Source organism: Clupea harengus, unplaced genomic scaffold, assembly GCF_900700415.2.
Source record: "Clupea harengus unplaced genomic scaffold, Ch_v2.0.2, whole genome shotgun sequence".
In the NCBI taxonomy this organism is placed as follows: Eukaryota; Metazoa; Chordata; class Actinopteri; order Clupeiformes; family Clupeidae; genus Clupea; species Clupea harengus.
The window spans coordinates 40,822-52,180 of record NW_024879687.1 but is presented as its reverse complement, the minus strand read 5'-3'; the positions used below and the strand labels follow the sequence as shown (position 1 = coordinate 52,180).

General features: G+C 43.3%; 2 protein-coding genes across 2 annotated transcripts; one reads left to right on the top strand and one right to left on the bottom strand.

Moving 5' to 3' along the window:
• Positions 1-3,967: 3,967 nt before the first annotated feature.
• si:dkey-222f2.1 (keratin, type II cytoskeletal 8) lies at positions 3,968-8,272 on the top strand. The gene is made up of 8 exons (XM_042704604.1): positions 3,968-4,176; positions 4,718-4,778; positions 5,507-5,602; positions 6,007-6,171; positions 6,357-6,482; positions 6,821-7,041; positions 7,389-7,441; positions 7,664-8,272. Exons 1-8 carry the CDS (start codon positions 3,995-3,997, stop codon positions 7,756-7,758), a joined length of 999 nt encoding a protein of 332 aa, XP_042560538.1. The 5' UTR covers positions 3,968-3,994; the 3' UTR covers positions 7,759-8,272.
• Positions 8,273-8,960: 688 nt separating this feature from the next.
• On the bottom strand, positions 8,961-11,350 carry LOC122129875 (pre-miRNA 5'-monophosphate methyltransferase). The gene is made up of 2 exons (XM_042704599.1): positions 10,540-11,350; positions 8,961-9,639 (listed from the first exon to the last, which is right to left on the bottom strand). Exons 1-2 carry the CDS (start codon positions 10,744-10,746, stop codon positions 9,061-9,063), a joined length of 786 nt encoding a protein of 261 aa, XP_042560533.1. The 5' UTR covers positions 10,747-11,350; the 3' UTR covers positions 8,961-9,060.
• Positions 11,351-11,359: the final 9 nt, after the last annotated feature.

Genomic DNA, 11,359 nt, shown 5'->3' with positions numbered 1-11,359 from the left:
TTACTTACTTCACAATATGAAATTGATTTCCATAGAACATGAGTATACACTCAGAGGTAGAGTAAACTGTTATCTGATCATCTTTATGGAAACTACATTATATTACTTTGTTTTTATGACTGTGGTTCTGACTTTACTGAAACTGCTTATGGGTTCTGTTACCATGACAAAACAGGAAAAGCCACTGAAGAGTTAGCTTGCTGCCAAGTACTGGAGATTTGATGTATGGCATGACAGTTTGATATTCTGCGACTATAAATCAATGCATTCTCTGTGGTAATATCTTAGAAGACAAAACATTGCCCATAGAACCAGACCTTCCATATCTTTAGCCTAGTAATCTCAATGCACAGTAGCCTGCATGTGAACACCTATAATTCTGTTGCCAAAGCATCATTGAATGTTCCATACTCTAAGAGAACACTGAAGGTTAGCCAGTGATATGATGTCTCTCAGAACTTCAGTGATGACACGGTGGATCAACCTGTTTGTAGTTTAGCAGGCTTTAACCAGAGTCACCTGCATAGCTACTATTGCTTGCCAAATCTCTTTCATCTGCCAGATCACACATTAAATCAACCACTCATCGCACTTCTTGAAGAGTTACCATATCACTACTACACCTACGAAAACATACCAGACATTTCTTACATTCTTGCGTTGTACATTGTATGGCCCTCCTGTGTGTTTTCCATTGATTTTATAGATACATGTTTCTGAAAACACATTGTGCTTATGCATAATAACCTGTCTGATAAAAGATCCATCTTGTCATGTCCTGTATCCTAATCAGAATCGGAATCAGAATTATTTTTATTGGCCAAGTATTTTTAGGCATACAGGAAATAAACTTGGTGTGGTTGGTGCATAGGACATGAAACATATAAACATATTAACAATATAGAAAAAAAATGAAGTGATGAAACTATGAGAGATGAGAGTCAAAGATGAGGTGATACTGTGATGGCTGTGGTGATACTGTGATGTGTCCCCCCGTGGCTGTGTGTGAATAGTCTAGACTGGCATGTGGTACATTCCACGCACACTAGAAAGACTATAATTCTTCAGAAGGAGGAAGTTAGTGACAGAAATATGTCATGCAAACACGAACAGATGATTCAGAGAGAATAAAGGGCTCTGAAGAATGTCTCTGTGTGTGTGTGTGTGTGTGTGTGTGTGTGTGTGTGTGTGTGTGTGTGTGTGTGTGTGTGTGTGTGTGTGTGTGTGTGTGTGTGTGTGTGTGTGTGTGCACGCATGTATCATGCTTTGCATTTATTGGATGGTTGCTCAGTTATTGTTAGTGCCTCCTGCCAGACCAAAACTGAAGAGTGAATGTAACCATTACATTACAATTTGGGACTTTGCACTTAATTACGTACCAAAATAAAATACGTTTTAGTGTGTTTGCGTGTGTGTGAATGATAAAGTGAATTAGTGAGTGCGTGTGTGATCATGTTAGACTGTGAGTATGTCCAACCTGTTTACCCACCTCCCCTGGTGTTAATAAGACTGGCCTATCAGCCAAGGTCCTCCCTCTCTCGCTCTCTATCTCCCTCTCTCTCTCTCTCTCTCTCTCTCTCTCTCTCTCTCTGTCACACACACACACTTGCTCCAGAGCCTTCCACTCTCCTTCAGATCCTGTCATCTCGCCGTCAGCATCTCCTTGTCCGTCTCTTTCTCTCTGAGAGCTCTGTGCTGTTCACCCTCTCCCAATCCATCTGTCTTTCTATCTCTCTCTGTTATCCCAGTGTCGTTTGCCCACGGAGCCATGAGTCTGCAGAAGAAGCGCTTCAGCACCAGCTCTGTGCGGTGCAGCAGTGGGAAGCTGGGAGGCTACGCGGGCACCGGCTTCAGTGGGGCATCTCTGGGTGCCACCCCGTCTGCCTACCTGGCCTCCCCCGTCACCTCCGTGTCCGTCAACAAGAGCCTGCTGGCCCCCCTCAACCTGGAGATTGACCCCAACATCCAAGCTGTGCGCAATCTGGAGAAGGAGCAGATCAAGTCCCTCAACAATCGTTTTGCCTCCTTCATCGACAAGGTAAAGCTAAAAAACACATCTTAACACTCGCAGACACTGTACCAAACCAAAAGTAATAAAACACCTTGTCTACATGGGAAAGATATTACAGTGAGTATCATTGTCATTAAAACATCACTAAATAAAATGTATTATTGTCAGTTTATACATGTCAGTCACCCTGACTGAGAGAAAAAGCTTTCCAAACTCTCTGTACAGTACTGTAAGTATTTTTATTGACATCCTGACATTATTATTTAAATGTGCCAAATTGAAGTGTATCAGTGTCTATTTAAAGATGGCTGCCACTGATGCTGCATACCACTACACATCTTGTAAACAAGCTGAGCCTGTAAGCTCAGGGCTCACAAAGGCACTATTGTGCAGCACTCTCTGCACGTACACTGAGCCAGTCTCTTCAGCAGGTGCGCAGGCATTTAGGATGTTGTAATAATTGCAGGATATTCATGAACAAAAAAAAAAGAGTTTATAATCTACCACCTTTCGAAGTAAGGGCATTTTGTTGTACGATAGTGTGAAAACTTCAATCTTTTCACAAAGGTGTAGTGTTTGTGAAAGTGGGTGACTGACCCAGCCTACAGAGGGTGCAGGTGCGGGCGGGGGTACGGGCGCGGGCCCAGGGAGAGGCTGTTGTGAGAGGGATCGGTTATCAGCCCGTGCCCCAGTTCTCGGCCCCTTGCACTGTAACCTGATGAGAGGGCCAGGTCGGTCCCAGAGCGCCCTGAACGGGGCTTTTGTGTCGGGGCAGGCCTGGGACAATGGCAACCCAATCCGCTGGCCTCCAGCCCCAAACGCAGTCACAGTCTCAGGAGCTCTCATCACAACCAGGCTCCTGTTGATGCCCTCACTTTCCCCCCTCCTTCTCTCTCCTTCTCTCTCTCTTTTGCTCTCTTTATCCTTTTCCCTCTTTTGCGTTCTCTTTCTCTCCCTCTTCCTTCTTTCCTTCTCACTCTCTGTCTCTTTCTCTTTGTTTCTCTTTCTCTCCTTCCCTCACTCTTTTTCTTGCCCTTTCTCTCACTCTGCATCTCTCTCTCCCTCTTTCATTCTCTCTCTTTCCCTCTCTCCCTCTATCCCTCAATCTCTCTCATACACATTCAACATTGCAGCACACAGCTAATACTGAGTAAAGCCCTCTAGCTCATACAGGTAAGGACTACCAGAGGTAGATGAGCCAGAGAAAGAAAAAAGAAAGCGAGTAAGAGAGAGACTGAATAAAGAGTAGGAAGGAGAGGAAGAGAGAAAGACAGAGAGAGCTGTGTTTTTCTTGCTTGTTGTTGTTGTTGCAGTTCTACTTGAAGTGAGACTGTTGCGTAAAAATAAAAATGTATATGACAAAAGTTCGAATGGAATGCTGGGCGTGGAGTTATTCAGGGTCTTTGCCTGGAGCAATTACAAGTGCAGATAACATCATTACATGGAATGGAATTCAGACACATGAGGTATAACTACTTGTTAAAAGGCTCCAAAGGCATCAGACATAATATCTTACTCAACACTCCTAACAATTCTTAAGATAAATTCTGTGTGAATTGGATGTGTCATTAGTTGGTATTGTCTGTGCCTCATAATTACCCCTGGTCATAATGCAATTTTACATCATGTTGAACCAAGCAGTGTAGCTATTCAACCGGTGTGAAAGGGAGTCAGTCTCTAATACATTCATTTGTGATGAGAGTCAAAAATTATTGCTGAATGCAACAGCAGGCATTTTACATTTAGACTGATGACATTCTACACTCTGTCTGAAGTCTGACTAAAGCCAGACTGATCATGACCTCTTCAATCCTCTGGATCTGATCGTGTCTCCTCCGTCTGTCTGACTCCTCGCTCCTCATTCATGGTTCCTGTACTGTACACCCATCCATCTTATGTCCATCTGTGTCACCTGTTTCACCTGTTTCGCCTCACCTCCACCTGCCCGACCCTCAGGTGCGCTACCTGGAACAGCAGAACAAAATGCTGGAGACCAAGTGGGAGCTGCTGCAGGACCAGAGGCCGGAGCGCTCCAACATTGAGCCCATGTTCGAGGCCTACATGGCCAACCTGCGGAGGCAGCTGGACGTGGTCAACAACGATAAGTTCAAGCTGGACGGGGAGTTGAGGAACATGCAGAGCCTGGTGGAGGACTTCAAGCACAAGTAGGAGGCCAATCAGACAATCACTGCAGCCATCCACTTAGCTCATAGATTTATCTACCCAATTAGCATTTTAGAAATTAGCAGGAATTAAATGATTTACATTAGAATGGGTTTATTTTACCAGGCAGCCTAAATTCCTTTTGACTAGTATTATTTTCCACCTGGATTTTGTGAAATCCCCTCTGGACTTTTTGCCTAGACTTTCCCATTGACACTGACGCTAGGAAGATACATCTCAGGAAGCTGATAAAAATACAGTTCTGAGGACACACCCCTTCTTTTGTAGACTAGAGCTCCAGGTCATGAAACTCAGTGGAGGTACCCTGTGCATTGCTCAAAGATACGCTAACCTGAGGAGAATAGAATATGTTTTACTGAATGTAAAAGGTCAGGAGGGAATTGTGTGGTCACACAAGCTTCGATCAGCCCCTACACAAGCCTGGGGAGAAGAGAGATATTTTACTGAATGCAAAAGGTCATGAGGGAACTGTGTGGTCATGCAAGCTTCAATCACTGGCTCCTTTTGTTCCCTTTCACCCAGGTACGAGGATGAGATCAACAAGAGGAACAACCTTGAGAATGAATTTGTGATCCTGAAAAAGGTGAGAGTCAGAGCAGTATCCCATGTGAGCCTAGGAGACAATAACAGCATTACCTCACACGGACAGCAGCCAGAAAGGCATTTGTAGAAAGCAAAAGAAAGAGAGAGAGAGAGAGAGAGAGAGAGAGAGAGAGAGAGAGAGAGAGAGAGAAAACAGGACTTACCCTGGAAGAAAACTTAGGCCAAAAAAGAGTGAGAGAGGGCCACACCTCTCCAAGTTCACTAGCAATAGATGTGTCTGCAGGTATCATATCTCTTCTCAAAAAGATGGGTGGGGACCCTATAGGATAAAAACATGATACATTATATCCACCTTGAGACTGTCACCTTATCTCATAGACCTCTGTGGAATAGGTCACTGGGTTCCCTGGTAAGCCAACTAACTGGGAATATAAGATATTTCCAAACTAGCCCTCTGTATGCCTTTAATGTGTCTATCTTAATGTCTAATACAAATCTTAATAACCTTACTCAGCAGCCAATCAGAGGGAATGGTGTCATGCCAATCATTATCACAAGCCCTGGCTGGGCAGACATTTAGTTATTCCCTCATTAAGGGGGGTCATATTTACCTATTTTCTTAATTACTTTCTTGAACACAGGAGCCCTTTAGATAGAAATAGAATAATACCCATACTATTTTCTTTATAAAAAGAAATTTCCAGGAGATAACTTTGTAATGAATCAGCTTTAGTTTAAAATGTATTGCTACTTTGTGTCTTTCGTCAGGACGTGGACTCTGCCTACCTGGTGAAGGCAGACCTGGAGGATAAAGTCGGAGCTCTCACAGATGAGATCAACTTTCTACGCAGCATTTATGAGGAGGTGAATCAGAAATGAAGAGTAATACCACAAAGCAAACACATACTGTATATCAGTTACATAAGAGTGCAGAATTCAGAACCACTCACATTCATATCAGACACATACTGTATATCAGTTACATGAGTGCAGGAATTTGAACCACTCACATACATATCAAACACACGTTGACACACATGCATAGACACACACAAAACACAGACACACACACACATATTCATTCACAAATATTGTACCTCCATACATACATATATGCATACATACATACATGCATACACACACATTGTACATACAAACATAGATGCATACTTATAGACGTGCATGCAGACACTCGCGAACTCACACACACACACACTCACACTTACACACACACACATAGTTAACTAAAATCAACTGATCCCACTCAGGAGCTGCGTGAGGTCCAGAGTAGCATCAGGGACACCTCGGTCATCGTGCAGATGGACAACTCACGCCACCTCGACATGGACCAGATAGTGGCGGACGTCAAGGCCCAGTATGAGGATATTGCATCCAAGAGCAGAGATGAGGCTGAGTCCTGGTACAAGAGTAAGGTACGAGGCTTTTTAATATAAGACTCATTTGGCTGTCTCAAAAAAGTGGTTTATGTCTTGATTTTCCATTAAACCAATAAACCTGAATGAAATGTGTTGGTACTGTATGTCACAACATGTAAATCTTCTGCAAATGTATTTTGATCCTTCTGTTAAGAATTGCCATTGTTGATACCTGTTTGTAGTTTGAACTGATGGCCAAACAAGCCAACCAGTATGGAGACAATCTGCGTAACACTAAAGGAGAGATTGCTGAGCTGAACCGCGTGATCGGCCGGGTGCGGAATGAGATCGAGTCTATCAAAGGACAGGTAAGGCCTGAGCCTTCAAATACAAACTTTTAAGTTACTAATTCTTAATTCAGGCCCTCATTAAACCAATTTAATTATTTTTAGGTATTTTGCATTTTTGACTATGAGAAGTCAATGCACCAAAATGATTAGTGAGGATAGCAAAATGATGATACCAAAGTTATCAGACAAATAAGAATATGAGAATCTGAGTTAGAAAGACAGAACACCTCTAACAGTCATGCAACACATGAAAACAACAAACACAACAATGCAGTATTTTCTAGAGGGGACTGGGTAAACAAATACCACTCATTACAATATCCTGGTGATAGCCCTGACCCTGTCCTCTCTATCAGCGTGCCAACCTGGAAAACCAGATAGGAGAGGCAGAGGAACGTGGCGAGATGGCGGTGAAGGATGCCAAGGCTCGTATCAGAGACCTGGAGGATGCCCTCCAGCGTGCCAAGCAGGATATGGCACGGCAGGTGTGCGAGTACCAGGACCTCATGAACGTCAAGCTGGCGCTGGACATCGAGATCGCCACCTACAGGAAGCTGCTGGAAGGAGAGGAGAGCAGGTGAGGAGGTTTTTTTACCATGCCAAAAACTGCAACTGTAAATGTATACCAATATTAGGATTTGTGTGATGCATAGGAGTATACGCAAACAGTTAGGAAGCAAGAGGTATAGATACACAGGCCCAGAATTACTGAGGGACTCATCTGATATGCACAATCCTCATTATACCCAGTTAAAATGTCTTGAAATTATTTGGTGTTATACTATCAGGTTTGTACCAACATCTTTATCAGCAGTTGACAAGGACTTCCATATTTCCCTCTGGTGGTAAAATAATGAAGGGAGGACATGTTTTGTCACTAACACCTACAGACAAAAGTAAAATTCTGCCTCTCGTTATTCTCAGAATCGGCCAGAATACCACCCTGAGCATCCACTCTGTCCCCAACACACATTACAGTGAGTATGTCTGTCTGTGTGTCCCCAACACACAATACAGTGAGTATGTCTGTCTGCGTTCATGGTGGTGTAAGGGACATATGCAAACTAAAGTAATTCAATCAAATATTCAAATATTTCAAAATACAATATTTGATTCAAGTCAAATATTTCAGTCAAATATTTCGAAAATACAATATTTGATTGCTGTAACAGGCAGTGATATTGTCCCGTTTCCCTCAGACACCAAAGCTGTGAATGGAAGCAGCTCTCCCAGCCCAAAGCTCCTCATTAAGACCACGGAGCTACGCGACAGCATCAGATACAGCTCCTACTGAGACACTGCTCAGACACCCACCGTGGTCCTAGCCCTGCAGTCGTTCTTGGGAAACCCCACCACTGGGCCTCCTCAATCCCCCCTGCTCTGCATACCACATGTGCTAGACTGTACTCATTCACCTCAGATACTTTCGATTGCAGATCTGAAAATCTGCTGCTATGGTTTGGAGTAGATACAAAAAAATACATAGATACCTTTATTTTATCGTATTAATCAGAGATGGCATATTGCATGGCAAAATAAATGTAGATGTCACCATATTGACCAATGGTATAGAGACCATTATGGTGCTGGGAGGGGCCTTTAACTTGTTTCAAATGCTTGTATTACTGCTTGTACCATTGACAGCTATTTGTGTCCTGTAACCTGACTAACAGAATAGCCTGTAAGAGTACAACTGGATCCCATCTTTCTATTACTTTATGACAAAAAGGATGAACATATATATATATATATGACTAATTGCATTTGTGAGTTCAGTAAGTATATTTGAAAATAATTTTGTCTTACTCTGTTGATACTACTGAAAATTACCAAAATATGAGAGCAAGTTTAGATCCAGTTGTAAATAAAATTCAGTTATTTCATTCAACCACTGAGGTCTTTACCACTCACACTTTTTCTCATACACTTGAATAGCTAGTCACATACCAACATCTTTTAAATCATTAATCCATTGTTTCAAAATGTCTTTAAGGTCCAGTACCTCAGACCCCATAATTGCTCTCCATGTCCTCTTGTAGCTTGGCTTCATCTTTACCCGGACATGGGTTACTACTTAACCAATCTCCTTGAGGGACTTGGCATCATCACATCCTGTTTTGCAACCCTATAGTTGAAGAAACCCAAGACATGCATGGCTGGGTCACCTCTGTGGTGGCTTTTGTCTGTGATATCCCATATCCTCTGGGAGTAATCTAAGGGATCAGAGAGAGGGTAGTGGTGTGTAGCCGCGCAGGGTGTGGTGGGAACAAGCCAGCATCTCTTTTCCCTTGGCCCAGATCACACTCCGTGTGTGTGTGTGTGTGTGTGTCTCTCTCTCTCTCTCTCTCTCTCTGTGTGTGAGGAAGAGAAAATGAAGGCGTAACAGAGAAGTGTTTGCTACCTAGAAAAAAAATACTGATAAAACATCAGATGAATACAGAATGCACAAAAAACAGCAAAGAAAACGTCAATGTCAAGTTGATTGACTGCTGAATATTTAACTTTGACAAATTCATTTATTTTCGATTTTCTTAAAGCAGAAACAGAGGAAAAAAACAAAGACTACTGGCTGTCCATAGCATTTCTTGTCCCGTCATCAGCCTTTGTTTATCTCTGTGCGTTTCCTGAAGAGAAGCAGCTTCCGATCCCAGCTTGTGCTTCCAAAGCTCTGCATCAGCTCCATGCCACAGTTTCTCTCCAGATGTTCCCGTACGTTCTTCGCCATGTCCCCGCAGATCTCCAGCGTCTTGAAGTGCTCAAAGTCGGTGCGGCCCAGCTTGCGCAGTCTCCGAGCAGCGGAGCGGTAGCACTTCCACGGCTGCGCCTCCAGCAGCAGGTGTTCGCTGACCGCGGCCAGACGCGAGAGAAACTCAAGCAGGCCCGCGTCCCCATGGTTCAGGTGCACCCACATGGTGACAGCCAGACACACGCTCAGGTGGAACATGCAGCGGCCGAATGTCCGCAGGTAGGCGTCCAGCTGAGCGTGACTAGCCTCGTCCTGAGTGAAGTCCAGGGGAATGAAGGAGACGTTTCCGGGGAAAGGGTTAGAGCTCTGAGCCCGCTGTATCAACGTGTCATCGATGTCGAAGCCCAGCAGGTGAAGCCTTCCTTCCGCTCCAGGCCCTGCAGGTGTGCTCTCCTGCTGAAGATGCTTGTATAACGCCACACTTAAATCCTGCCGATATACACAGACACAGACAAAAATAAGATACGTTGGAGAACAGATGCACAGACAAAAATAAGATAAGTTGGAGAAGAGATGCACTTTTATGTTGTTTACCAAAGCATTTATCTGTTTTACACGAAGTGACTCTCATCCACTCTGACCCCTTTTTCACCTCCCTGGCCTGGTTTCATTACTCTAGAGCAGTAGACCCAAAGTGAGAGGCCGGCAACCAGGGGGGCGCAGAGTTACAGCAAGGGGTGCGTGGCTTGAATAAAACAGAATGAGAACGCTGACCAACCAACTTCTGGTCAAATTAAGTATGGTTGTGCTCTTGCAGCATAGCAGCCTGTAACTAACCTATTTGATGATGAGTTTTTAGTCTACTTTTAGGCCTATCGTGTAGCCTATATGATAGAAGGGGTATGTCGCCTAATGATTGTTACTAGAGATTAACCAATCTAAAGAATATAGATCTATCTCCTGTTTCTCAACCTTCCTATCAAAATGTCCTATAATATTTACTGACAAACAATTGTATGCTCACCACTGTCCCCTTCAAAGAGTTCCCCGACTTTACATATACAACCAAAATAGCCTCTGTATAGTCACATATTCTACCCATACAAGTTATTGCAGGTTTCTCTTCACCACAAACCCCACTCCCTTACCTTATCCACTCAAACACGTTAGAGCACTTGTCAATATTTAGTATTCATTAATGCAGCTCCGTAATACACAACACCATGTTCAACATAAGTTTAATTGTGTTACAAACTTGATATTACTTTCTTCACACTACACGCCGCGTTTATTACACAGCTATATCACAAATAACTACTTATAGTCCTGTTTCTCTTGTGTAGTCTCCTCTCCACGTTCAAATCTTAAAAGGGATCTTTAGAGACTCACCCCTGAGTTGCATCCCACATCCAGTATCACAACTTTGTCATTGGCACCGTATCCGAGATCCTGGAGCAGACTAGGGGGTATAAGGCTCAAACGGTTCTCTGGTGGGTTAAACGTGTAATAGTTTATAAAGTTTCCGTAAGGTGCAGCTCCAGGATCTTCATTTTCAGACGAGACATCTTTGGCTTGGCAACATACATGGGACTCCATTCCTGTCCTGTCCTCAAATATGTCCGTACGCGTGGAGGGTTTCAACAAGGATTGGTTCTGGTTCGGATAATACCAGTCCTTTTAGCGTCTCTGGTCATATCTCTACCTCTACTGAAGGTCTCAGTCTGGTGAACATTTGAGTCTGGTGTAATGGAAATTATGTCTATTGACGTATTGAGTTTCCTTTGATCGCGTTGTTTTCTTTCTTTTATTCTAACAAAACGACACGAATTTCTCTGCCACCAACGTTTTAGTAGACCAAGTAGACCGGAAGTTTGTAGTTTTTAGTGTTAGAACCATAGACATAACTGGTACACTTCCTTGTTCAAAGGAAAACAATCGTAAAGTACGGAATAGAAAACATAGACAAATGGTCTGGTGAGTTAACGTCTAGTTAATAGTCTTTTGTACCTGTTGTCTTGTCTCATACAAATATAGACCTAGCTACTACATGCTAAAGAGGAGAAAAGACGCACTACATAGTGTCCTTCATAGACATATATATGTCTATATATGTCTATGGTGTCCTTGCCTCAAAGAGCACGTGCGACTCTGGAGTGGTTTCTATGGTTACAAACAATTCTTGCTGTGTAGTCCGTAGTCATGCGCGTCG